Source organism: Bombina bombina, chromosome 6, assembly GCF_027579735.1.
Source record: "Bombina bombina isolate aBomBom1 chromosome 6, aBomBom1.pri, whole genome shotgun sequence".
NCBI classification, from domain to species: Eukaryota; Metazoa; Chordata; class Amphibia; order Anura; family Bombinatoridae; genus Bombina; species Bombina bombina.
In genome coordinates this window covers 482,046,818-482,073,479 of record NC_069504.1, presented here as the reverse complement: position 1 = coordinate 482,073,479, position 26,662 = coordinate 482,046,818, and the positions used below count along the sequence as shown (strand labels likewise).

At 41.4% G+C, this 26,662-nt stretch overlaps 1 protein-coding gene across 1 annotated transcript in view; it reads right to left on the bottom strand.

Annotated features, from left to right (window-relative positions):
* Positions 1-26,662, bottom strand: part of VPS13C (vacuolar protein sorting 13 homolog C) — a 1,402,311-nt gene that overhangs the window by 777,221 nt on the left and 598,428 nt on the right. The window contains 2 exon segments of the mRNA XM_053719302.1: positions 19,362-19,465; positions 19,914-20,030. Of these exon segments, the coding sequence (XP_053575277.1) occupies positions 19,362-19,465; positions 19,914-20,030 (221 nt within the window).

Below are 26,662 nucleotides of genomic sequence, written 5' to 3'. Positions count from 1 at the left end.
GAGAGGGGAGAGAGCAAAAGAGAGGAGGGAGAGAGCAAAAGAGAGGGGGAGAGAACAAAAGAGAGGGGGAGAGAGAGAGAGAAAGAGAGCAAAAGAGAGGGGAGAGAGAGAGAGAGCAAAAGAGAGGGGGGAGAGAGAGCGCAAAAGAGAGAGAGAGCGCAAAAGAGAGGGTTGAGAGAGAGAGCAAAAGAGAGGGGAGAGAGAGAGCAAAAGAGAGGGGAAGAGAGAGCAAAAAGAGAGGGGGAAGAGAGAGCAAAAGAGAGGGGGAAGAGAGAGCAAAAGAGAGGGGGAAGAGAGAGCAAAATAGAGGGGGAAGATAGAGCAAAAGAGAGGGGGAAGATAGAGAGCAAAATATAGGGGGAAGAGAGAGAGCAAAATAGAGGGGGGGGGGAGAGAGCAAGGGGGGGGAGAGAGCAAGGGGTGGGACCGCTGTACTGCAAAAAATGGCCAGTGTACACAAGCTTTAGGACTAGTTTGTTATAATGTAAGAGTGAAATCCTGAAGATATTTTGTAGTGCCTACTAACACAAAACAGGCAGGGAACTGGTTAAAAGGACATTAAAAACGTTGTCATTGTAATATAAAATATTAATTTATGTGTAACAATAACAACAACTTTGCAATATACTAACACTATTTATTTTTTCCCTTTTCCTTGTAATTTAACTTGTAGGCTTTCCAGTACGTATAAGAACACTTTAGTGACTCATTTATAACTAAGCAGACAAAATTTTAATGCAACTCATACTTATTATTTAAGTTAATTATTATTAAAAAAAACCCCATAAAAAAACAAAATAACCAAGATTTATTTTTAAAAAGCAGCATTATTTTGATTTGCTTTTCCAAAGTTGAGAGCAAGAGAGGGGGAGAGAGAGCTAGCAAGAGAGGGGGAGAGAGAGCTAGCAAGAGAGGGGGAGAGAGAGCGAGCAAGAGAGGGGGAGAGCGAGCTAGCAAGAGAGGGGGAGAGAGAGAGAGCAAGAGAGGGGGAGAGAGAGAGAGCAAGAGAGGGGGAGAGAGAGAGAGCAAGAGAGGGGGAGAGAGAGAGCAAGAGAGGGGGAGAGAGGGGGAGAGAGAGAGAGCAAGAGAGGGGGGAAGAGAGAGAGCAAGAGAGGGGGGAGAGAGAGCAAAAGAGGGGGGGAGAGAGAGAGAGCAAAAGAGGGGGGGAGAGAGAGCAAAAGAGGGAGGGGGAGAGAGAGCAAAAGAGGGGGGAGAGAGACAGAGCAAAAGAGGGGGGAGAGAGAGAGAGCAAAAGAGGGGGGAGAGAGAGAGAGCAAGAGGGTGAGAGAGAGCGCAATAGAGAGGGGGGGAGAGAGAGCAAAAGAGTGGGGGAAAAGAGAGCAAAAGAGAGGTGGGAGAGATAGAGCAAAAGAGAGGTGGAAGAGATAGAGCAAAAGAGATGGGGAAGAGAGAGAGCAAGAGAGGGTTGAGAGAGAGAGAGAGCAAGAGAGGGGGAGGGGGAGAGAGAGAGCAAGAGAGGGGGAGGGGGAGAGAGCAAGAGAGGGGGAGGGGGAGAGAGCAAGAGAGGGGGGAGAAAGAGAGAGAGCAAGAGAGGGGGGAGAAAGAGAGAGAGCGAAAGAGAGGGGTAGAGAACAAAAGAGAGGGGGGAGAGAGACAGAGCAAAAGAGGGGGGAGAGAGACAGAGCAAAAGAGGGGGGAAAGAGACAGAGCAAAAGAGGGGGGAGAGAGACAGAGCAAAAGAGGGGGGAGAGAGACAGAGCAAAAGAGAGGGGGGACAGAGAGAGAGCAAAAGAGAGGGGGGACAGAGAGAGAGAGCAAGAGAGGGGGGAGAGAGAGAGCAAAAGAGAGGGGAGAGAGAGAGAGCAAAAGAGAGGGGGGAGAGAGAGAGCAAAAGAGAGGGGGGAGAGAGAGAGCAATAGAGAGGGGGGGGAAGAGAGCAAAAGAGAGGGGGAGAGAGCAAAAGAGAGGAGGGAGAGAGCAAAAGAGAGGGGGGGAGAGAACAAAAGAGAGGGGGAGAGAGAGAGAGAGAGAGAGAGAGCAAAAGAGAGGGGGAGAGAGAGAGAGAGCAAAAGAGAGGGGGGAGAGAGAGCGCAAAAGAGAGGAGAGAGCGCAAAAGAGAGGGTTGAGAGAGAGAGCAAAAGAGAGGGGGGAGAGAGAGAGCAAAAGAGAGGGGGAAGAGAGAGCAAAAGAGAGGGGGAAGAGAGAGCAAAAGAGAGGGGGAAGAGAGAGCAAAATAGAGGGGGAAGATAGAGCAAAAGAGAGGGGGAAGATAGAGAGCAAAATATAGGGGGAAGAGAGAGAGCAAAATAGAGGGGGGGGGGGAGAGCAAGGGGGGGGGGAGAGCAAGGGGTGGGACCGCTGTACTGCAAAAAATGGCCAGTGTACACAAGCTTTAGGACTAGTTTGTTATAATGTAAGAGTGAAATCCTGAAGATATTTTGTAGTGCCTACTAACACAAAACAGGCAGGGAACTGGTTAAAAGGACATTAAAAACGTTGTCATTGTAATATAAAATATTAATTTATGTGTAACAATAACAACAACTTTGCAATATACTAACACTATTTATTTTTTCCCTTTTCCTTGTAATTTAACTTGTAGGCTTTCCAGTACGTATAAGAACACTTTAGTGACTCATTTATAACTAAGCAGACAAAATTTTAATGCAACTCATACTTATTATTTAAGTTAATTATTATTAAAAAAAAACCCATAAAAAAACAAAATAACCAAGATTTATTTTTAAAAAGCAGCATTATTTTGATTTGCTTTTCCAAATTAAGTTTATTATAATGCACTTTATGGTAGAAAAAAATGATATTTATTTAACACAACAAAACAAATAATATAGTAATCTATATAGAGGCACTATTTAAAAAAACAAAGTCCAATAGAGTATACGAAAAATAATATATAAATAACAAAATTTATGCTTACCTGATAAATGCATTTATTTCCGGATATGGAGAATCCACAACGTCATCAATTACTGTTGGGAATATCACTCCTGGCCAGCAGGAGGAGGCAAAGAGCACCACAGCAAAGCTGTTAGCGGTCACTCCCCTACCCACAATCCCCAGTCATTCGACCAAAGGAAAATGGAAAAAAGGAACACCACAAAGGTGTTGATGTGTCTGAGGTTAAGTAAAAAATAACTGTCTTAAAAATAAGGTTGGGGTCATAGACTCTCCATATCCGGAAATAAATTTATCAGGTAAGCATAAATGTGGTTTTCTTTCCTAAGATATAGAGAGTCCACAACGTCATCAATTACTGTTGGGAACCAATACCCAAGCTAGAGGATACAGATTACTAGGGGTGGAAACAAGACAGGCAGACCTAAACAGAAGACACCACCGCTTGAAGAACCTTTCTCCCAAAAGAGGCCTCAGCCGAGGCAAAAGGATCAAATTTGGAAAATTTGGAAAAAGTATGCAGAGAGGACCAAGTTGCAGCCTTGCAAATCTGTTCCACAGAAGCTTCATTCTTGAAAGCCCAAGAAGAGGAGACAGCCCTAGTGGAATGAGCTGTTATTCTCTCAGCAGGCTGCTGTCCAGCAGTCTCATAAGCAAAACAGATCATACTTCTCAACCAGAGAGAAAGAGAAGTAGCAGTAGCCTTCTGACCCTTACGCTTTTCAAAGAAGCAAACAAACAGGGCAGAGGACTGACGAAAATCCTTAGTCGCCTGTAGGTAGAATTTTAGCGCATGCATAACGTTCCTTATGAGAAGGATTAGGACATAGAGAAGGAACAACAATCTCCTGATTAATATTTCTATCCGAAACCACTTTAGGAAGAAAACCCAACTTAGTACGAAGAACTGCCTTATCAGCATGAAAGATAAGATAAGGTAAATCACACTGTAAAGCTGAGGGTTACGAAACTCTCCGAGCAGAAGAAATAGCAATAAGAAACAAAACCTCGACTTCCGGTGGGCGGCATACCAAGATGGCAGCAAGGTATTGAAGCTCTGATTCACACTGTGGAAAAATCTCCTTACAGCCTGGATTTAATGCCATCCACACTTCTCTTGACAACTTTCTTTTTTTTTTTTTTTTTTTTATTTAAAAATACCGGTTTTATTATCAATAATAAATTTTACAAAGTAGAAGTCGCAGCTTCTTGCAAAAAAAACAAAAAACAGTAGGTATAATTTTAATATACAGAACAGCAAGAATAATTTAAATAAATCTATTTCGTGAGGAGGTTGAATTACCTCCTAGTAAAAACTGGTAAGGATTATTCTTGTGAGAGAAGGAAAAAGAGAAAAAAGAAAGAAAGAAGAAGAGGTAGACGAAAATAAAGGAAGAAGAATGTAGTATTTGAAGACAAAAGACAAGAAAAGTAATAAGAGAAAGAGAGAAAGAAAATAACAGGTGCTGCAATACTCATACTATATAATTAATACTTTTGACATTTTGTTTAGTATTTAATAAAAGTCTCTACCCATGCCATCAGCAGGTTTTGTATGTTGTTACCTTTTCATATACCTTTCCCACGTATCCAACATCTCAGCAAATATATCCATTTTAGCGTTTTTAATGTAATAGTATTCTTCATTATTGAGTATTTCCGATACTTTATGCTTCCACATAATTAAAGATGGGGCCTCTCTTGTCTTCCAATTCTTGGCCAAAAGATACCTTGCACTATTTGTCAATATATAGAATAATTTCATTTGGTATTTTAATTTAAATTTAGGAGGTTTGTTTAATAGCCAAATTGTGGGGTCTAGTGGTAGCTGGATCCCCAGTATGCCTTTTACTTCCTCAACTATATTTCTCCAGAAAGTCTGGATTACATTGCACCACCACCACATATGGGCAAGGTTACCGTGCCCATGTCCACACCTCCAGCACCGCTTAGATTTGTTTTTATATAGTTTATTTAGTTTCACCGGAGAGAAGTACCATCTATGTAAAAGCTTTATATTGATTTCCTGCAGAGATAGAGATATAGAGGTTTTAGGGACGTTTTGGTATATTATGGAGCTCGTCTGAGGGAGTATTATTACACCTAGTTCATCCTCCCACTTTTCTATGAATGGGTGGGTGTGACCCGGTGGAACTTGAGTCAATATTTTATAAATTAGCGATAAAGTTTGAGTTAAAGGAGGGGTTGCAGCACATAAGAGCTCAAAATTGGTAAGCGGTCTAAGCAAATTCCCTTTTTGTTTATGATGTGATATATGGTAGTGAATTCTGGTATAATGGTACCAGTTGCAAAATAAGCTATATCCCTTATCAATTAGGTCCTCTCTCGGTAAGAGCTTTTCGTTTGATGATTTGATGAGATGTAGTGAATCGTGATGTCTCTGTAGTGTGAAAGTGGGAGTTCATCTGCATTGCTTAAGTCTAATTTAAATTGTTCGGATTCTATGATAGAAGTTAATGGAGAGGGTTTTGAGGACACATATGGGTTAGATATTATCGTAGCATCCCAGATTTTATATGTTTCTGATATCAAGTGAGAGCCCAAATTATGTTTGCTGGGTGAAAAGGTCGAATCCCAGCACAGTCTCCCCAAATGTGACCTTCCTGACAAACTATGTTCAAGTTGGACCCATCTTTTATGGTCGTAATGTATACACCAATCCACATTCCTTTAAAGGAATATGGCTTGGCTATATTTCTCTATGTTCGGTATGCCCAATCCTCCTTGAAGTCTTGGGGTTTGCATGATCTTAGAATTTATCTGTGTGGGTCTTCTGCGCCATACATAGTCGCTAAAAGCTTTCTGCATGGTGATAGTATAATTTTTAGGGATTGGGATCAGGAGAGCTTGCATTACGTATAATAACCTGGGGAAGATGTTCATTTTTATAACATTTATTCTCCCCATCCAGGATAGCTTCTTTGAAAGCCATGATGATAGATCTCTTATTACATTTTTTTGTATTGGGATATAGTTAAGTTGGAATGTACTTTCAATTTGAGTAGTCAGGTTAATACCCAGATAGTGCAAGGCAGAGGGGCACCATGTAAAGGGCATAAGATTTGTTAATGTCTGTTTGTCTAAATTTACATTCAAAACCTCGGATTTTGTTTTGTTGATTGCAAAATTTGACAGGGACTTAAATCTATCAAATTCACCTAATAGAGGGGGAATCGACTCAACCGGGTCAGATATCGTGAAAAGAATATCATCTGCGAATAATGATATGGTGTACATTTCCAAATTTACCTGGACTCCTTTGATCAATGAATTCTGTCTAATTTTAGTGGCTAGGGTTTCAATAAAGCAAGCAAATAAAAGTGGGGAGAGGGGGCATCCCTGGCGAGTTCCATTTTTAATTTCAAAAGGTGGGGACAATGTACCATTAATTATCAATTTGGCAGTGGGTTTTGTGTAAAGTGCAAATATTCTATCTGTTATTTTAGGACCCAGTCCCATAAACCCCAGGGTAGCCCTTAAGAAGTCCCAGCCAACACGGTCAAAGGCCTTTTCTGCGTCTATGGATAACAATATTCCCGGGACATTTTCATCCTGCATATGTTGGATTAAATTTAAGGCCCTGACCGTGTTGTCCTTTGCCTCCCTCTTGGGAACAAATCCCACCTGGTCCCGATGTATTAAGATTGGTAATATTGAATTTAGTCTGATAGCCAGAACCTTCGCATATATTTTAGCATCTGTGTTTATTAAGGAAATAGGTCTGTAGTGGGCGGGGGAATCTAACAATTTTCTAGGCTTAGGGAGAAGAGTAATGTGGGCTTCCAAAGATCTGGGAGAGAATTGTTTAGTTTCGTCAATATGATTAAAATACGTGGAAATGTGTGGAAGTAGTTCTTCCTTGAACGTTTTATAATATTGGTTACAAAAGCCATCAGGGCCAGGTGCCTTATTTGATGGGAGATCCTTAACCACCTTTTTAATTTCTTCCAAAGATATGGGTTCCTCTAGATGGGATTTGTTGGTCCTCCGTTAAGTTAGGGAGATTAAGTGATGCTAGATAGGTATTTATGTCTTTTAATTTATCTTCCTGATAGGAATTGTTGTGAACCCTGTCATTATTAAGGTTATAAAGTTCTTTAAAGTATTTGTGAAATACCATGGTTATGGGTTGTGTAGATTGGTGCGTTATATTGTTTTTGTCCCTTATACTAAGAATATAATTTTTTTGTTGTTTTATCCTCAAATATCTCGCCAGGGATCTACCTGATTTATTCTGGCCTTCATAATTCCATTGCTGGAGACGCAGAGCTTGCTTTTTATGTTCTTTATTTATAAGGGAGGCTAGTTTATCATTTTCTTTTTGGATGATTAATAGTAGATCATGGTTAGTGGGGTGCATTTTGTGCCGGTCCTCCAGGGATTCTATTGAGGAAATTATATTTGCGGTATATTCGCGCCTTTTTTTATTAATGGATGCCTTGATAGACATAAGTTCTCCCCGTATCACACATTTATGGGCCTCCCACAAAGATGACGGAGAAACCCCGTTAATATTATTATTTGAAAAATAATCCGTAATGGCAGAGGAGATTTGTTGCGCTATACCTGGGTCTGATAACATCTGGGTATCTAATCTCCAAACGTAATCATGAATAGGTTTAGAAGGCCAGCACAACTCTCCCACCACCGATGCATGATCTGACCAAGTTATAGGAGTGATATGGGTAGATCTGAATAGAGAAAGGCCAGTAACATCAGTGAATATGTAGTCGATTCGCGAGTATTGTTTATATGGGAATGAGAAAAAAGTGTAATCCTCCCTATCTGGGTAGTGCCATCTCCATAGGTCTTTTACTGTTAGTTTTTTAAATGTATTTAGTGTCTGTGTTATTTGTGATTGTGGAACCGATGAGCGCGCTGCTGAGCAATCTTTTAGTGGGTTTAATGGCATATTTAGGTCACCGCACATTATTAAAATTCCCTTTTGGTGTTCGAGTATATGATTAGCTAGTTGTTTAATAAAAATAGATTGCTTGGTATTTGGGGTATAGAAAGAGACCAAAGTAATCGGTCTGCCGTATAAAAGTCCTACCACTATAGGGTATCTGCCTTGTTTGTCTCTCAAGACTTCAATGCCCCGAAATGGGATATTTTTTTTTATTAGGATACCCACTCCATGCTTTTTAGATCTTATATGGGATGCATAGTAGCTAATTCCAAACCTTTGCTTGAATGTGTTGGGTTCTTTTCCTCTACGGAAATGGGTCTCTTGTATGAATATTAAATCTGATTTATTTCTCTGAAAGTCTCTAAGGGCTTGTGATCTTTTATTAGGTATATTTAGACCCTGTGCATTAATAGATTGAATTTTTAGTGTATTTGAGGATGTTTTTTTGGAAGAATGTTCAGACATGAAAAATCATCATGTGATCCCTAGGGCTTTTATGTGAGCCGATGGCTGGGCAGAAGTAGGTATAATTTCTAGTTTTTGCCTGAGATGAGCATTGCAGCATGGAAAGAAGAGAAGTAAGAAAAAAGGAAAACAGTTTAAACAAATTAAACATTTTAAACATAAACATGTTCAAAAACAATATGAGATTTTGGTGAGGAAGCTATTCCCTCCCTACGGTCTTCTTCAAAGGCATAGAAATATATAACATAAAAGACCGCAAATGCCAGTAGGCCTAAACACTTATATATGATTCTATCTGAGAATATATATTTCAATATTTTTCTGCCCAGAGGGGCCTAGAATTTAAAACTATTTATCAACGATTAAACTCCAATAACTTTTCTTCATACAATATTATAACTCAACTGTGATAACATAATATTTCACTTATGTGGTTGTGTTCATATAATAATACATACATATTGGTATCGAATTGCAAATACTTTGCCCTTTACGATATATGGTCTTTGCATATATAGATATACAACAATATAATTTGAGATAAAACCAACATATACGACCTGTGTTATTAGGTAGCAGGGCATTTAGACATCCTCTACAGTGAAAAGGAGAGTCCTCCTCAGTACATGAACAAAGTTCACTTATTTGTATTGTCCTGAGTGCGAGTTCTGGACACTCTGTTCCACAACAACCTGCGAGGTTTGGGCAAATGAGTTGAAGACATTCCCGTGCTTGTCATTTCCTGGTTCAGAGGGGTCTCAAAGGTGAGATTGATGCCCTTAGCTAGAGTGTCCAGGTCCTCCATGTCTTTATACATGTAGGTCTTCCCGTCTGTATGTACCAATAGGCTAAATGGGAAGCCCCATCTATATTTTATATTATGTTCTTGTAGGGTAGATGTAATGAATCGTAATGATCTTCTCCTTTCAATAGTTGCAGGGCATAAGTCCTGATAGATTTGTAGAGTGTGTCCTTGAAAAGTTATTGATCTGTGAGTTCTGGCTTGCTTCCAAATCGCCTCCTTTTGGTGAAAGATGACAAATTTAATAATAACATCCCTAGGAGGATTCGGGGGGTAGGCTTTGTCCTTAAAGCCCGATGGGCTCTCTCAATTGATGCTTCAGAGAGGTCTAAGTTAGGCTCTAGATGTTTAAAGAGCCTAAGAAGATAATCTGTGAGAGTGTCCTGGTTGATCGTCTCAGGTATACCCCTTATCCTCAGATTGCTGCGACGGCCACGGTTGTCTAAATCCTCCACTTTCAGTTGTAAGGAATGGACTAGTGAGGTCTGACAGTTCAAATGTTACGTATTTTCACTGACCATGGTTTCTAAATGCTCTTGACCCTCTTCTATATATTCAATTTTGGAATTCAAATCGTTCATATCCTTTCTGAGGGATGAGATTTCCCCCTTTATAAAGGACTTCAAGTCGGCAATGTCATTCTTTGATGGAAGTAATGCTATGTTTTGCTGTATCTGTGTCAATGTAGCTTGTGGCAATGGGGTATCTACTTCTAAGATTGCGGGCTCCATTGTTAAAATTTGTGTAGCTGTATTTAGGTTATTGACAATATCTTTTCCTTTAGGTTTAAAAAATGAGCTGACTGGAGTAGTAGAAGTGATAGCTGATGATTTACTGGCTTTTGCGGATTTTCTTGTCGCCATATGACTATCCACAGCGCCTGTGGGACAGGTCTATAATAGCTCAGTGCATATGTATTTTATGTTGATCTCTAGGGATCGTGTGTAAGTACACGATATTTCAGTTTTAACAAATAGCCCTAGATGGTGTTTGCCAAAGTCGGTATTGCGTGTGTTCTTCCTGTGGCTCCTTTCACATGTTGGTTCTAGTATGTTATGCTTATTTTTCTACACCGGTTTCTAGTATTTAGACTTATATCAAAACAGGATGTAAGTGTCCCAAAAGGCTGCCTAACGCTGACTAGCCGCCACTAGAGAGAGAGTGATTTGGTGTTAGGCACTTTTATATAACTTGTCCCAGAATAAAGTCAGTAAAGCTTACTGTATGTGGTGATAAGGATTTGCTTTCTATTTTCTTTGCTGCACCACATCAGAAGAATATAGAACGTGTGTTCTCTGTCAAGTGCGCCTGGATTATGTCTGGAGTGAGCTGTTAGTCGGTTTATCCTTACCGCTATCGCCGTGTACTGCAATTTGTTTCGTCCAGTTGGTAGTTTTGACCAAATATATTTTAAGGGCAGATCTTCTTATAGCTGCGGTAACGATGTCTCTGCGAGGTAGGCAGACAAGATGGCGCCCATTGTTTTCCTTATGAGCATTTCACATAAGCGGCTATCGTCGTCCCAGTTTTTTTAACAAATAGTTTCTAACTTACATGCGGCAAATGCGGAATCCTTAATAAAGGTGCCTATAACTTTTTTTAGTCAAAATAGGGCATTTATTATGCCGTTAGGTAGGGAATGGCCACGGAGCTCTTTCACTGTGCAACCATGAGCCTGCACGGTTACGCCCCGCCTTCCTCTCTTGACAACTTTCTGTGTCTGAGAACTATTGTGGATATAGAGACGGACATCTTCTCTTCCCGGGAAGGCACTTTAAAAGATAATCAAGAGACACAGTTACGGTCTTCTACCCCTCAAGATGGATTCTATCACTAAGGAACTGATAGCTACATTCCTACCGCACATAGAAAACCTTATGAAGTCTTGCCGGGCACTTCATGAAGAGATCCGATCCCTTCAGGGACAACCCGTACCACTAGTTACCGCCACTGTACATGTTAAAGAGGATCCTCAAATCCTGCACCCACCTCGGCACCACTCTTCCTGGGACGCAGCATGGCTAGACAGCACTGGGTCTGACTTGGGAGATGGCGCAAAGCAGCTTTCTGGCACTGGTGTACCCTCCTTTCTAGAGGATAGTTCTTACTGCAGATTAGGATCTACGTTGAAAGAGAACACTTCATCTCGCAAACGTATCACCCGTCAGTGTTTCCCCATACAAGCGGCAGAATGGATCTCTGTACACCCGGTGCTCTGGATTGACTCACACTGTATGTACCAGGGACTGGAACCTGTTTCGCAATTGCTTTTGACACCTATAGGGCATAGTATGACAGCACACGTGTGGAAAGCGGGAGAAATGGCGGCATTGAATCCTGCTTGGCGCCACACAGACACTTTGAAATTGCAAGATGGCTCTAGTTTATCACCACCCAGGAGATTCTTGGCGCAGGTTCCAAATGCTCAATATGAGAATCTGTGGAAAGACCTTTTTATACTTACTTCCAGATACATGAAAAAAATTACTTTTCCAGTCTAAGCGATATCAAGTAGGAGTGGAGTGAGCGATGTCGATCTCTGTCATAATCTGCAGCATTACGCTAATGGGATGGTTTATGGCTCCTTGATGGCAGCATCAATTTATTTTCTTTTACATTTCTAAATAATATTCGTCACATAACTTCCTTGGCTTCGTACATAAAGGACACTTTTGGAGAACTCGGATTATAGGTTCACTATGTTTATATCTACAATATTCTTACACTGCTTGACTTTTTATCTGCTATTTTTGTAATTATACCCGTCGCATAAGGTGACATTAAGTTACAACACAGTGAAGACCAGTTTTATGCTTGTACGTATCAGATATCTAAATTAATGTCTACCACCTTTGCATTAGTTAGGGTTGTTTGAGTATGAACTCAATATATAGTGTTAACACTTTACTTTTGGGACTCTGCATACTGACACTATATCTCAATCTCTTCCCTTTGCAGTAGATAGATGCCTGTATTGTAGTTATTTGCTTTGCTTTATTTTTGTTTATGAAAATTTAGTTTAGACAACGGTTAAAAGGCCACTTATTAATGATGCTGGTCTCATGTGACAACTAATATTCTGCTAGATTGTGTATCTACATTGAGAGTATCAAAATCAAATACATCACATAGGAATTTTATCATAACTCAAGGCCACATGTTCAATTTGATTTAGATGATCAGTCTGTTATATTGTTTAATCAATGTTTTGTTTAGTTTCTATGTTTTGCTTAATACAGTTTAAAAATGAGGAGGTTCAGGTGACAGAAATTGAGAAAGCTGCAGCAACCATAATTTAAGCGTGTATTTTGGATTATACCATGCAAGTCTCTTTTGCAATCCACTGTAATGCGCGCCTTAGGAAATCACCTATTATCTGTGTATAAATACGTTCAGAATACTGTATCTTTGGAATGAATGCCTCTTATTCTCATATTCTTTGTAGTAAGTACTTCTTGTCCATATATGACATAACTGTAACCTGAACAGCACTGAATTTTCTATATGTCCTTGATTGCATGTTGTTTACCTGAACTTTTCTCAATAAAAAGAAATAAAAATAAAAAAAAACACCTTTCAAGATAGCAACTTAATATCTACGGAATGCAATGGCTCAAACGGAGCCTACTGCAAAACTTTAAGAACAAGGTTAAGGCCCCAAGGAAGAGCAGACAAACACAGGCCTGATTCCTGATTCTGACCAGGGTCTGACAAAAAGATTGAGCATCTTGTACATTCGCCAGATGCTTGTGTAACAAAATAGATAATGCAGAAATCTAACCCTTCAGAAAACTGACTGACAGTCTTTTCTCCAGACTTTCTTGGAGAAAAGACAAAATCCTAGGAATCCTAACACTAATCCAAGAGTAGCCCTTGGATTCACATCAATAAAGGTATTTACGCTATACCTTATGATAAATCTTCCTAGTAACAGGATTGCAAGCCTGAATCATGGTCTCAATGACCGACTCAGAAAAACCACGCTAAGATAGAACTAAGCGTTCAATCTCCAAGCAGTCAGCTTCAGAGAAACAAGATTAGGATAAAAGAAAGGACCCTGAGCTAGAAGGTCCTTCCACAGAGGCAGCCTCCAAGGTGGAAGAGGTGACATCTTCACTAGGTCTACATACCATATCCTGCAAGGCCCCCAGGAGCTATTAGAATTACTGATGCTCTCTCGTGTTTGATACGAGCAATGAGTCGTGGAAGGAGAGCAAATGGAGGAAACAGATGCCAGACTGAAATCCCAAGGGACCGCCAGTGCATCTATCAGGGCGGCCTGCGGATCTCTCGACTGTACCTTGGAAGCTTGGCGTTCTGTCGAGATGCCATCAGATCCAACTCCGGCATTCCCCATTTGAGGGTTAACCTGGAGAATATCTCCGGATGGAGTGACCACTCCCTGGGATGAAACGTCTGTCTGCTCAGAAAGTCGGCTTCCCAGTTGTCCACACCTGGAATGTGGATGGCAGAAAGATAGCAATTGTGAGCTTCAGCCCATTGAACAATCCGAGCCACCTCCTTCATGGCTAAGGAGCTCAGAGTTCCTCCCTGGTGGTTGATGTAAGCCACTGAGGTGATATTGTCCGACTGGAACCTGATAAACTGGACTAAGGACAACTGAGGCCAAGTCATCAGAGCATTGTAAATCGCTGTCAACTCCAAGATGTTTATAGGGAGAGCCGACTCCTCCCAAGTCCGTAGTCCCTGCGCCTGTAATGAGTCCCAGACTGCTCCCAAGCCCAGCAGGCTGGCGTCCATGGTTACAATCACCCAGTAAGGTCTCCTGAAGCATGTGCCCCGAGACAGATGCTCCTGAGAGAGCCACCACGGGAGAGAGTCTCTTGTCGACTGATCTAGATCTATCCTCTGAGACAGATCCGAATGGTCCCCGATCCATTGTCTGAGCAAGCATAACTGCAGAGCTCTCAAATGGAAATGAGCAAAGGGTATGATGTCAATGGAAGCAACCATCAGACCAATTACCTCCATACACTGCGCCACTGATGGCCAAACAGTAGACTGCAGAGCGAGGCAAGAAGACATAATTTTGGATTTTCTGACCTCTGTCAGAAAAATTCTCATAGATAGGGAATCTTTTATGGTCCCTAAGAAAACCACCCTTGTAGCTGGAACAAGGGAACTCTTTTCCAGAATCACTTTCCATCCATGGGAACGTAGAAAAAACAACAAGGTCACTGTATGAGAGTTTGCGTGTTGAAAAGATGGCGCCTGAACCAATATGTCATCCAGGTAGGGCACCACAGCAATTCCCCAAGCCCTGACCACTGCCAAGAGAGCCCCCAGAACCTTTGAGAAAATTCTGGGAGCTGTGGTAAGCCCAAATGGAACAGCCACAAACTGAAAGTGATCGTCTTTAAATGTGAATCTCAGGAACTTGTGATGCCCCCGGGGGATGGGAACATGAAGATATGCAACCTTCAGGTCTATGGTCATCATGAACTGATCCTCCTGTACCAAGGGGAGAATTGAAATAATGGTTTCCCTTTTGAAAGATGGTAACCTGAGAAACTTGTTAGACAATTTAGGTCCAGGATAGGCCGAAAGGTTCCCTCTTTTTTGGGAACCACAAACGGATTTGAATAGAATCCCAGTCCCTGCTCTTTTACAGGAACTGGAACTATCACCCCCAGGGAAAAGAGGTCCCGAACACAATTTAAGAAAGCCTCTCTTTATCTGGTCTGCAGATAATCTTGAGATGAGAAATCTGCCCCTGGGAGGAAAGGTTTTGAATTCTATTTTGTAACCCTGAGACAATATGTCCACAGCCCAAGGATCTGGGACATCTCATACCCAATGCTTGATAAAACAGAGAACGTCTGCCCCCCTTGATCCGGTCCCGAATTGGGGGCAAACCCTTCATGCTGACTTAGACTTAGCTGCAGGTTTCTTTGATTGCTTCCCCTTGTTCCAAGACTGATTGGGCTTTCAGTCTGTGAAAAGAAAGCAAAGACAGGCGCAGCCCAATTCAAGTGTAGTATTCTTTAATTCAGTGTAAGAGCACACGTACAAATGGCTACTTACAAAATGCACAAATTAAAACTGCATATAAAGGTATCTTTACATCCAAACTGTGTTATAGTATAACATACAGCTATGAAACAAACTCTACGCGTTTCGTCTGAGAACGCCCAGGCTTTCTCAAGAGATGAAAAATTAGAAGTGTTGCAAGCATGGTGCCTACCGGCTTTATAAAAGGGACCATTAATTGCATGATTAATTACCAGCCAGTCAGAGTGTGGAAAAACTGATTGGCAGGTGAGCTTGTTAAGTGGGAAAAATACTTTGCATTATTGTATGTCTGAAAAACATATAAAATTTGTTCAGTGTAATCACCTTAAATGCAAAAATAAACGTTAAAATATAAACATAGATATGAAAATGGACAATGATGTACATGAATTGTACTGCATGTACAGACTATTCAAAAATGAGCTTTATGTTAAAAAACCTTAAATGTTAAAAACTAGATAAATGTTTAAAAGTAAAAATCTGATGTTGTGTTTTTTTTAAAAAGTGTTTTTTAGTGAAACTACATGAAAGCTTGCAGGTCTAATTCTAAGTTTAGACCTGATGGTTGCATGGTGTTTAGTTGGTAAATCCACCATGATTCTCTGCGTCTGAGTGTTAGAAGCCTGTTTGGAAATTTGTTGGGGGGTATCCAGTCAATGACTTGGATTTTTAGGGATGCAGGATTTGAATTGTGATGTAGTTTAAAATGTTCTGGCACACTGTGTGTCATGAGGCCATTTTTTATATTATTGACATGTTCTACCAGCCTCGTACGTATACTTCTTTTGGTTCTTCCTATGTAAATCAGATTGCAGCTGCATTTCAGCAAGTAAACTACATAGGTGGTACTGCAGTTGCTCTTATATTTCTGTTTGAATGTAATGTCTCCCCCTGAATTGGTAAAGGTAACCTCCCTATTTACATATTGGCACATGCCACATCTGGATACCCCGCATTTGTAGGTGCCGGGTTTTTGTTGTAACCAGTGTGTTTTATCCTTAATTATACAAGGTTTATTAGAATTACGCAATCTTGTGGGTGCTAAAATGTTTTTAAAATCCATATTTTTTCTGAAAGTTACCAATGGGTGATCTGGTAAAACATCACCCAGTATAGGATCTGCCTTTAACACACCCCAGTGTTTCTTTAGGATATTTTGTATTTCTCTTGAGCCCTGACTGTATGTTGTGATAAATCTGACATTGTTTGATGTGTTAGATTGTCTTCTTCGTTTTGACTTGTCAGTAGGAAGTAAAAGAGTTTTCCTGTCCATTAGAGAAACTTTAGTTTTAGCCTGTTCTAATAACTCAACTGAATAACCCTTTTCAATGAATCTAGAGTCTAATAGAGCGCACTCTTGATTGTAATCGCTTATTTTGGTGCAGTTTCTCTTTACCCTTTGGTATTGCCCCAGGGGAATGTTAGTCTTCCATCTGGGTAAATGGCCACTACCTGCATTGAGGAACCCATTCTTATCAGTTGGTTTTCTAAAATTCTTCACTGCTACCTTGTTTTGTTCATCGATATATAAAATTAAATCAAGAAACTATTTGTTTGGTATCTATTTTTGATGTAAATTTTAAATTATAATTATTGATGTTGATGTGTTCTATGAACTCCTTACATAGTGTTTCACTTCCTCTCCAGATGATAATTACATCATCTATATACCGAAAATAACGAATTAGGTCACTGTGATAAGGGTTATTTGTCCAAATGCGATTGTTCTCAAAATGATGCATGTAGAGATTGGCATACGATGGGGCAAATGTGGTCCCCATCGCAGTGCCCTGTATCTGTCTATAAAACTGTTTGTCGAATGTGAAATAATTGTGTGAAAGTATGAATTTAATGCCTGTTAAAATAAACTGAAGATGTTGATGGGGTGAGAAGTCTTCAATAAGTATTTCTTTAATAGCCTTGATTCCTTGGTCGTGCGGTATACAAGTGTATAGCGACGATACATCGCAGGATACCCACAGAAAGTTATTCGACCAATCTAACCCTTCAAATGTGTTGATTGTGTGGATTGTGTCCCTGAGGTACGCCTTGGTAGATTGTACTACAGGCTGTAAGTATACAGATAGGTTATTGGTTAGTGATCCGATCCCAGAAATTATGGGTCTACCAGGTGGAGATATTAAGGTTTTATGCACCTTGGGAAGGTGATAAAACGTGGGTATGGTGGGGTGGTTTTCTGTTAAGAAATTGAATTCATCATTATTGAGTATGTTGTTATTTTTTGCTTCTTTCAAAATAATATTGAGTTCCTTTTTAAATTTAAGGGTGGGATCAAAGTTTAATTTTTTGTATGTGCTTTGGTCATTTAATATATTAGAAGCCTCTTTGAGATAATCTTCTCTGTTTTGTATCACCACCCCACCACCCTTGTCCGCTGCCCTGATAATGATATTATAATTGTTTTCTAAATCTTTGAGTGTTTTTCTTTCACTTATTGTTAAATTATCATTATATTTATGTATCCAATTGTCACCTTTCTTTTCCCAAAGTTTAGTGAGATCATCACATATAAGTTTATTAAAAGTATTTACAAATTGGCCTTGGGATGTGTAGGGGTAAAAACTAGATTTACGTTTAAAATCACTGTGTTTGATACTTTCCTCGAGGTCATGTGTGCTAAGATCTAACAAATCTGATTGATTTTGAGTCAATGTATTAGTTAAAGTCACCCCCGTGTCTAGTTCATTGAGAGTCGCCAAAGCAGATTGGTCAGAGTAGTCCAAGGTGATAGGCAATGTCGGTGTAATTCTGGGTGTGTTTTTTAAAAAATACCTTTTTAGGGTCAGGTTTCTAATATATTTTTGTACATCAATGTAAGTCTGAAATTTGTTTGGGGCTTTTTTGGGGGCAAAGTTGAGGCCTTTCGCCAAGAGATTAATTTCTTTATTGCCCAATGGTACAACCCTTCATGATTGCTTCCCCTTGTTCCAAGACTGATTGGGCTTTCAAGAAGACTTGGAGTTTTCCTGCTTTGAAGAGGGAGAGGAAGACTTTCCTTTGGAGTTATGAAAGGAACGAAAATTACTTTGACGTCCTTTAGGTGTATTCTTCTTGTCTTGCGGTAGAAGAGACCCTTTCTCACCTGTAATGTCAGAGAATATTTCTGACAGGCCCGGTCCAAACGAGGGTTTTACCCTTGTAAAGGAGCGTTAAAAGTATGGACTTAAAAGTAACATCCGCTGACCATGATTTTAGCCACAACGCTCTGCGAGCTAGGACAGCGAAGCCAGATATCTTGGCACCCAGCTTAATAACTTGCATGGTAGCATCAGAAAAAAAGGAATTGGGTAGCTTGTCTCTACTTGAAGAGATTCAGACAAAGCATTGCACCAATAAGATGCCGCACTAGACACAGTGGCAATACAAACTGCAGGTTGCTATTGGAGACCCTGATGTACATACATTTTCTTCAAATAAGCCTCCAGCTTTTTCTCCATTGGATCCTTAAAAGAGCAGCTATCCTCTATAGGAATAGTAATTCTCTTAGCCAGAGTAGAAATAGCCCCTTCTACTTTAGGCACTGTACACCAAGAATCCTTAATTGAGTCAGCGACAGGAAACATCTTTTTAAAAACAGGAGACTGGGACAACGGTATCCCTGGCTTCTCCCATTCCTACACAATAATCTCAGTTGCACGGTCCGGAACAGGAAACACCTCCACAGTGGAGGGAACATCAAAGTATTTATTATGTTTACTTGATTTCTTAGGGTTGACGACAGGCGGGTCGGAGACGTCCAATGTAGCCAAAACCTCCTTTAACAATACACAAAGGTGTTCAGGCTTAAATCTGAAGGATACTACTTCAGCATCAGATGAAGGAATTATACTGTACGAATCTGAGATTTCACCCTCAGAAGCTACCGACCTGTCCTCCTCATCAGACTTATGAGAAAGTGTACCCTGCGTAGCGGAGATAGGAACAGAAACCTTACTATCTGAATCTCTAGTCTTCCTCTTGCGTTTTCCTTGTAGCAAAAGAAATTCAATTTTCTTCACACACCAAAACTTCACATCCTCCATTAACTTAGGCAAAGAGAATGACTAGGGATTGTGGGTAGGGGATTGACACTTAACAGCTTTGCTGTGGTGCTCTTTGCCTCCTCCTACTGGCCAGGAGTGATATTCCCAACAGTAGTTGATGACGTTGTGGACTCTCCATATCTTAGGAAAGAAATAATATATTGGTGAGATGTATATATTTATATGGTTTTTATAAAATGCAACCCTTTACCTTTTGGTGAATGGTTTTGGGATCAACATCTATGACAACAATATCTCGAAGTCGAGCAAACACTTCAGTCTGTCTGGTCTGTACAGCAATAGAAGCATCCATACCTTTGTAAAAAGAAAGAAAACATTCAGATATATTCAAAGCATGTTCACAAGAAACCTATTAAAAAAACTGCATGAGTTCACTTATTAAATTGAGGATATATAGTAATGCGCCATAATATTCAAAGAACTAAAATATATACAATTTGCATACATCTAATAACTGATCATCATGAGTACATATATATATATATATATATATATACACATACACACACATATATATATACACATATATATATATATATATATATATATATATATATAAACATACATACACACACACACATATATATTTTTTTTTATTTTTTTTATTTATTTAATTAAATTAAAACTGAAATTAACAGTAAGTGCATGACTTTGTAGAACGGGGTTCCATGGACTATATAGCTCAGTGTTGACAGGGAAAAACCCCACAGAAAAAGTTGTTATATTTATGCTGTTGACTTACCTTGTATTCTTATGTCAGCAATTTTACACAGCTCATCACAAACAAATACGTTGAAGGCATTCAGTCTGGCTGAGAGTTTTAAGTTAAAAATATCTTCCTCAGCTAACGTAGCAGAATCTAAAATAAAAACATATATAATTGAATTATATATTATGCTAAATCTTAAAATTAACTGGATATGCCACGTAAAATTAATTCATGAAAAACACAGAATTTATGCTACCTGATAAATTACTTTCTCTTACAGGTGTATTCAGTCCACGGATTCATCCTTACTTGTGGGATATTCTCAATCCCCACAGGAAGTGGCAAAGAGAGCACACAGCAAAGCTGTCCATATAGCTCCCCTCAGGCTCCGCCCCCCCAGTCATTCGACCGACGATTAGGAGAAAAAGGAGAACCATAGGGTGCAGTGGTGACTGTAGTTATTTTAAATTAAATTTGAACCTGACTTAAATGTCAGGACGGGCCGTGGACTGAATACACCGTAAGAGAAAGTAATTTATCAGGTAAGCATAAATTCTGTTTTCTCTTACTTGGTGTAAACAGTCCACGGATTCATCCTTACTTGTGGGATACCAATACCAAAGCAATAGGACACGGATGAAGGGAGGGAACAAGTCAGGTAACCTAAACGGAAGGCACCACTGCTTGCAAAACTTTTCTCCCAAAAATAGCCTCCGAAGCATTGAATTTGTAAAAATTGGCAAATGTATGCAGTGAAGACCAAGTCGCTGCCTTACAAATCTGTTCAACAGAAGTCTCATTCTTGAAAGCCCATGTGGAAGCCACAGCTCTAGTGGAATGAGCTGTAATTCGTTCAGGAGGCTGCTGTCCCGCAGTCTCATAAGCCAAACGGATGATGCTTTTCAGCCAAAAGGAAAGAGAGGTAGCAGTCGCTTTCTGACCTCTCCGCTTACCAGAATAGACAACAAACAAGGATGATGTTTGTCTGAAATCTTTAGTTGCTTTTAAATAGAATCTTAAAGCACGAACCACGTCAAGATTGTGTAAAAGTCGTTCCTTCTTAGAAACTAAATTAGGACACAGAGAAGGAACAATGATTTCCTGGTTAATATTCTTATTAGAAACCACTTTTGGAAGGAAACCAGGTTTGGTGCGCAAAACAACCTTATCTGCATGGAATACCAGATTGGGTGAATTACACTGCAAAGCAGACAATTCAGAAACTCTTCGATCAGAAGAAATGGCTACTAAAAACAAAACTTTCCAAGATAATAACTTAATATCTATGGAATGCAAAGGTTCAAACGGAACCCCTTGAAGAACTGAAAGAACTAAATTTAGACTCCATGGAGGAGCCACAGGCTTGTAAACTTGATTCGACTAGGGCTTGTGCAAACACCTGAACGTCTGGTACAGCAGCCAGATGCTTATGTAACAAAATAGACAGAGCAGATATCTGTCCATTTAAGGAACTAGCTGACAGACCTTTCTCCAATCCTTCTTGGAGAAAAGACAATATCCTTGGAATCCTAATCTTACTCCACGAGTAACCCTTGGATTCACACCAACAAAGATATTTCCGCCATATCTTATGGTAAATTTTCCTGGTGACAGGCTTTCTGGCCTGTATCAGAGTGTCTATAACTGATTCAGAGAAACCACGCTTAGCTAGAATTAAGCGTTCAATCTCCAAGCAGTCAGTTGCAGAGAAACTAGATTTGGATGCTTGAAAAGACCTTGAATTAGAAGATCCTGCCTCAATGGCAGTTTCCATGGTGGGACCGATGACATGTCCACTAGGTCTGCATACCAAGTCCTGCGTGGCCACGCAGGCGCTATCAGAATTACCGAAGCCTTCTCCTGTTTGATTCTGGCTACTAGCCGAGGGAGAAGAGGAAACGGTGGAAAGACATAAGCTAGACTGAACGACCAAGGCGCTATTAATGCATCTATCAATGCCGCCTTGGGATCTCTGGATCTGGATCCGTAAAGGGGAAGTTAGGTGTTCTGACGGGACGCCATCAGATCCAATTCTGGAATGCCCCATAGCTGGGTCAGCTGAGCAACAACCTCCGGGTGGAGTTCCCACTCCCCCGGATGGAAAGTCTGACGACCTAGAAAATCCGCCTCCCAGTTGTCTACCCCTGGGATGTGAATTGCAGATAGATGGCAGGAGTGATCCTCCGCCCATTTGATGATCTTGGATAATTCCTTCATCGCTAGGGAACTTTTTGTTCCTCCCTGATGATTGATGTACGCTACAGTCGTGATGTTGTCCGACTGAAATCTGAGGAATTTGGCCTCCGCTAGTTGAGGCCACACCTGGAGCGTATTGAATATCGCTCTCAACTCCAAAATGTTTATCGGAAGAAGAGATTCTCATTCCCTGAGACAGGTGATCTTGAGAAAACCACCAGAGAAGAGAGTCTCTGGTTTTCTGGTCCATTTGTACTTGAGGAGACAAATCTGCGTAATCTCCATTCCACTGTTTGAGCATGCACAGCTGCAGTGGTCTGAGATGAATTCGGGCAAAAGGGACTACGTCCATTGCCGCAACCATTAAACCAATTACTTCCATGCACTGAGCCGCGGAAGGCCGAGGAATGGAATGAAGAACTCGGCAAGTATTCAGCAGTTTTGACTTCCTGACCTCTGTCAGAAAGATTTTCATTTCTACCGAGTCTAGTAGTGTTCCCAGGAAAGGAACCCTTGTGAGCGGGGACAGAGAACTCTTTTCTACGTTCACCTTCCACCCGTGAGACCTTAGAAAGGCCAGAAACTATGTCCATATTAGCCTTGGCTCTGTGAAAGGACGACGCCTGTATTAATATGTCGTCTAGGTAAGGTGCTACTGAAATGCCCCGCGGTCTTAGTACCGCTAGAAGGGACCCTAGCACCTTTGTGAAAATTCTGAGAAATTTGTTTAGAATTTTTAGATCCAGGATTGGCCTGAAAGTTCCCTCCTTTTTGGGAACTACAAACAGGTTTGAGTAAAAGCCCAGTCCTTGTTCTACAATTGGAACTGGGTGTATTACTCCCATCTTTAGCAGATCTTCTACACAGCGTAAGAACACCTGTTTCTTTATTTGGGCTGAAGACAAATGAGAAATGTGGAACCTTCCCCTTGGGGGAGAATCCTTGAATTCTAGAAGGTACCCCTGAGCAACTATTTCTAATGCCCAGGGATCTGGAACATCTCTTGCCCAAGCCTGAGCGAAGAGAGAAAGTCTGCCCCCTACTCGATCCGATCCCGGATCGGGGGCTACCCCTTCATGCTGTCTTGGTAGCAGGCTTCTTGGCCTGTTTACCCTTATTCCAGCCCTGCAGGGGTTTCCAAGTTGCTTCGGGCTGGGAAGCGTTATCTTGCTTTGCGGCAGCAGAGGTTGTGGTAGGTCCGCTCCTGAAGTTGCGAAAGGAGCAAAAAACAGAATTTATGTTTACCTGATAAATTTCTTTCTCCAACGGTGTGTCCGGTCCACGGCGTCATCCTTACTTGTGGGATATTCTCTTCCCCAACAGGAAATGGCAAAGAGCCCAGCAAAGCTGGTCACATGATCCCTCCTAGGCTCCGCCTACCCCAGTCATTCGACCGACGTTAAGGAGGAATAATAGCATAGGAGAAACCATATGGTACCGTGGTGACTGTAGTTAAAGAAAATAAATTATCAGACCTGATTAAAAAACCAGGGCGGGCCGTGGACCGGACACACCGTTGGAGAAAGAAATTTATCAGGTAAACATAAATTCTGTTTTCTCCAACATAGGTGTGTCCGGTCCACGGCGTCATCCTTACTTGTGGGAACCAATACCAAAGCTTTAGGACACGGATGAAGGGAGGGAGCAAATCAGGTCACCTAAATGGAAGGCACCACGGCTTGCAAAACCTTTCTCCCAAAAATAGCCTCAGAAGAAGCAAAAGTATCAAACTTGTAAAATTTGGTAAAAGTGTGCAGTGAAGACCAAGTCGCTGCCCTACATATCTGATCAACAGAAGCCTCGTTCTTGAAGGCCCATGTGGAAGCCACAGCCCTAGTGGAATGAGCCGTGATTCTTTCGGGAGGCTGCCGTCCGGCAGTCTCGTAAGCCAATCTGATGATGCTTTTAATCCAAAAAGAGAGAGAGGTAGAAGTTGCTTTTTGACCTCTCCTTTTACCTGAATAAACAACAAACAGGGAAGATGTTTGTCTAAAATCCTTTGTAGCATCTAAATAGAATTTTAGAGCGCGAACAACATCCAAATTGTGCAACAAGCGTTCCTTCTTTGAAACTGGTTTCGGACACAGAGAAGGTACGATAATCTCCTGGTTAATGTTTTTGTTAGAAACAACTTTTGGAAGAAAACCAGGTTTAGTACGTAAAACCACCTTATCTGCATGGAACACCAGATAAGGAGGAGAACACTGCAGAGCAGATAATTCTGAAACTCTTCTAGCAGAAGAAATTGCAACTAAAAACAAAACTTTCCAAGATAATAACTTAATATCAACGGAATGTAAGGGTTCAAACGGAACCCCCTGAAGAACTGAAAGAACTAAATTGAGACTCCAAGGAGGAGTCAAAGGTTTGTAAACAGGCTTGATTCTAACCAGAGCCTGAACAAAGGCTTGAACATCTGGCACAGCTGCCAGTTTTTTGTGAAGTAACACCGACAAGGCAGAAATCTGTCCCTTCAGGGAACTTGCCGATAATCCTTTTTCCAATCCTTCTTGAAGGAAGGATAGAATCCTAGGAATCTTAACCTTGTCCCAAGGGAATCCTTTAGATTCACACCAACAGATATATTTTTTCCAAATTTTATGGTAAATCTTTCTAGTTACAGGCTTTCTGGCCTGAACAAGAGTATCGATAACAGAATCTGAGAAACCTCGCTTCGATAAAATCAAGCGTTCAATCTCCAAGCAGTCAGCTGGAGTGAAACCAGATTCGGATGTTCGAACGGACCCTGAACAAGAAGGTCTCGTCTCAAAGGTAGCTTCCAAGGTGGAGCCGATGACATATTCACCAGATCTGCATACCAAGTCCTGCGTGGCCACGCAGGAGCTATCAAGATCACCAACGCCCTCTCCTGATTGATCCTGGCTACCAGCCTGGGGATGAGAGGAAACGGCGGGAACACATAAGCTAGTTTGAAGGTCCAAGGTGCTACTAGTGCATCCACTAGAGCCGCCTTGGGATCCCTGGATCTGGACCCGTAGCAAGGAACTTTGAAGTTCTGACGAGAGGCCATCAGATCCATGTCTGGAATGCCCCAAAGTTGAGTGACTTGGGCAAAGATTTCCGGATGGAGTTCCCACTCCCCCGGATGCAATGTCTGACGACTCAGAAAATCCGCTTCCCAATTTTCCACTCCCGGGATGTGGATAGCAGACAGGTGGCAGGAGTGAGACTCCGCCCATAGAATGATCTTGGTCACTTCTTCCATCGCTAGGGAACTCCTTGTTCCCCCCTGATGGTTGATGTACGCAACAGTCGTCATGTTGTCTGATTGAAACCGTATGAACTTGGTCCTCGCTAGCTGAGGCCAAGCCTTGAGAGCATTGAATATCGCTCTCAGTTCCAGAATATTTATCGGTAGAAGAGATTCTTCCCGAGACCAAAGACCCTGAGCTTTCAGGGATCCCCAGACCACGCCCCAGCCCATCAGACTGGCGTCGGTCGTGACAATGACCCACTCTGGTCTGTGGAATGTCATCCCTCGTGACAGGTTGTCCAGGGACAGCCACCAACGGAGTGAGTCTCTGGTCCTCTGATTTACTTGTATCTTTGGAGACAAGTCTGTATAGTCCCCATTCCACTGACTGAGCATGCACAGTTGTAACGGTCTTAGATGAATGCGCGCAAAAGGAACTATGTCCATTGCCGCTACCATCAACCCGATCACTTCCATGCACTGAGCTACGGAAGGAAGAGGAACGGAATGAAGTATTCGACAAGAGTCCAGGAGCTTTGTCTTTCTGGCCTCTGTTAGAAAAATCCTCATTTCTGAGGAGTCTATAATTGTTCCCAAGAAGGGAACCCTTGTTGACGGGGATAGAGAACTCTTTTCCACGTTCACTTTCCAGCCGTGCGATCTGAGAAAGGCCAGGACGATGTCCGTGTGAGCCTTTGCTCGAGGGAGGGACGACGCTTGAATCAGAATGTCGTCCAGGTAAGGTACTACTGCAATGCCCCTTGGTCTTAGCACAGCTAGAAGGGACCCTAGTACCTTTGTGAAAATCCTTGGAGCAGTGGCTAATCCGAAAGGAAGCGCCACGAACTGGTAATGTTTGTCCAGGAATGCAAACCTTAGGAACCGATGATGTTCCTTGTGGATAGGAATATGTAGATACGCATCCTTTAAATCCACCGTGGTCATGAATTGACCTTCCTGGATGGAAGGAAGGATAGTTCGAATGGTTTCCATCTTGAAAGATGGGACCTTGAGAAATTTGTTTAAGATCTTGAGATCTAGGATTGGTCTGAATGTTCCCTCTTTTTTGGGAACTATGAACAGATTGGAGTAGAACCCCATCCCTTGTTCTCTCAATGGAACAGGATGAATCACTCCAATTTTTAACAGGTCTTCTACGCAAAGTAAGAACGCCTGTCTTTTTATGTGGTCTGAAGACAACTGAGACCTGTGGAACCTTCCCCTTGGGGGAAGTCCCTTGAATTCCAGAAGATAACCCTGGGAGACTATTTCTAGCGCCCAAGGATCCAGAACATCTCTTGCCCAAGCCTGAGCGAAGAGAGAGAGTCTGCCCCCCACCAGATCCGGTCCCGGATCGGGGGCCGATATTTCA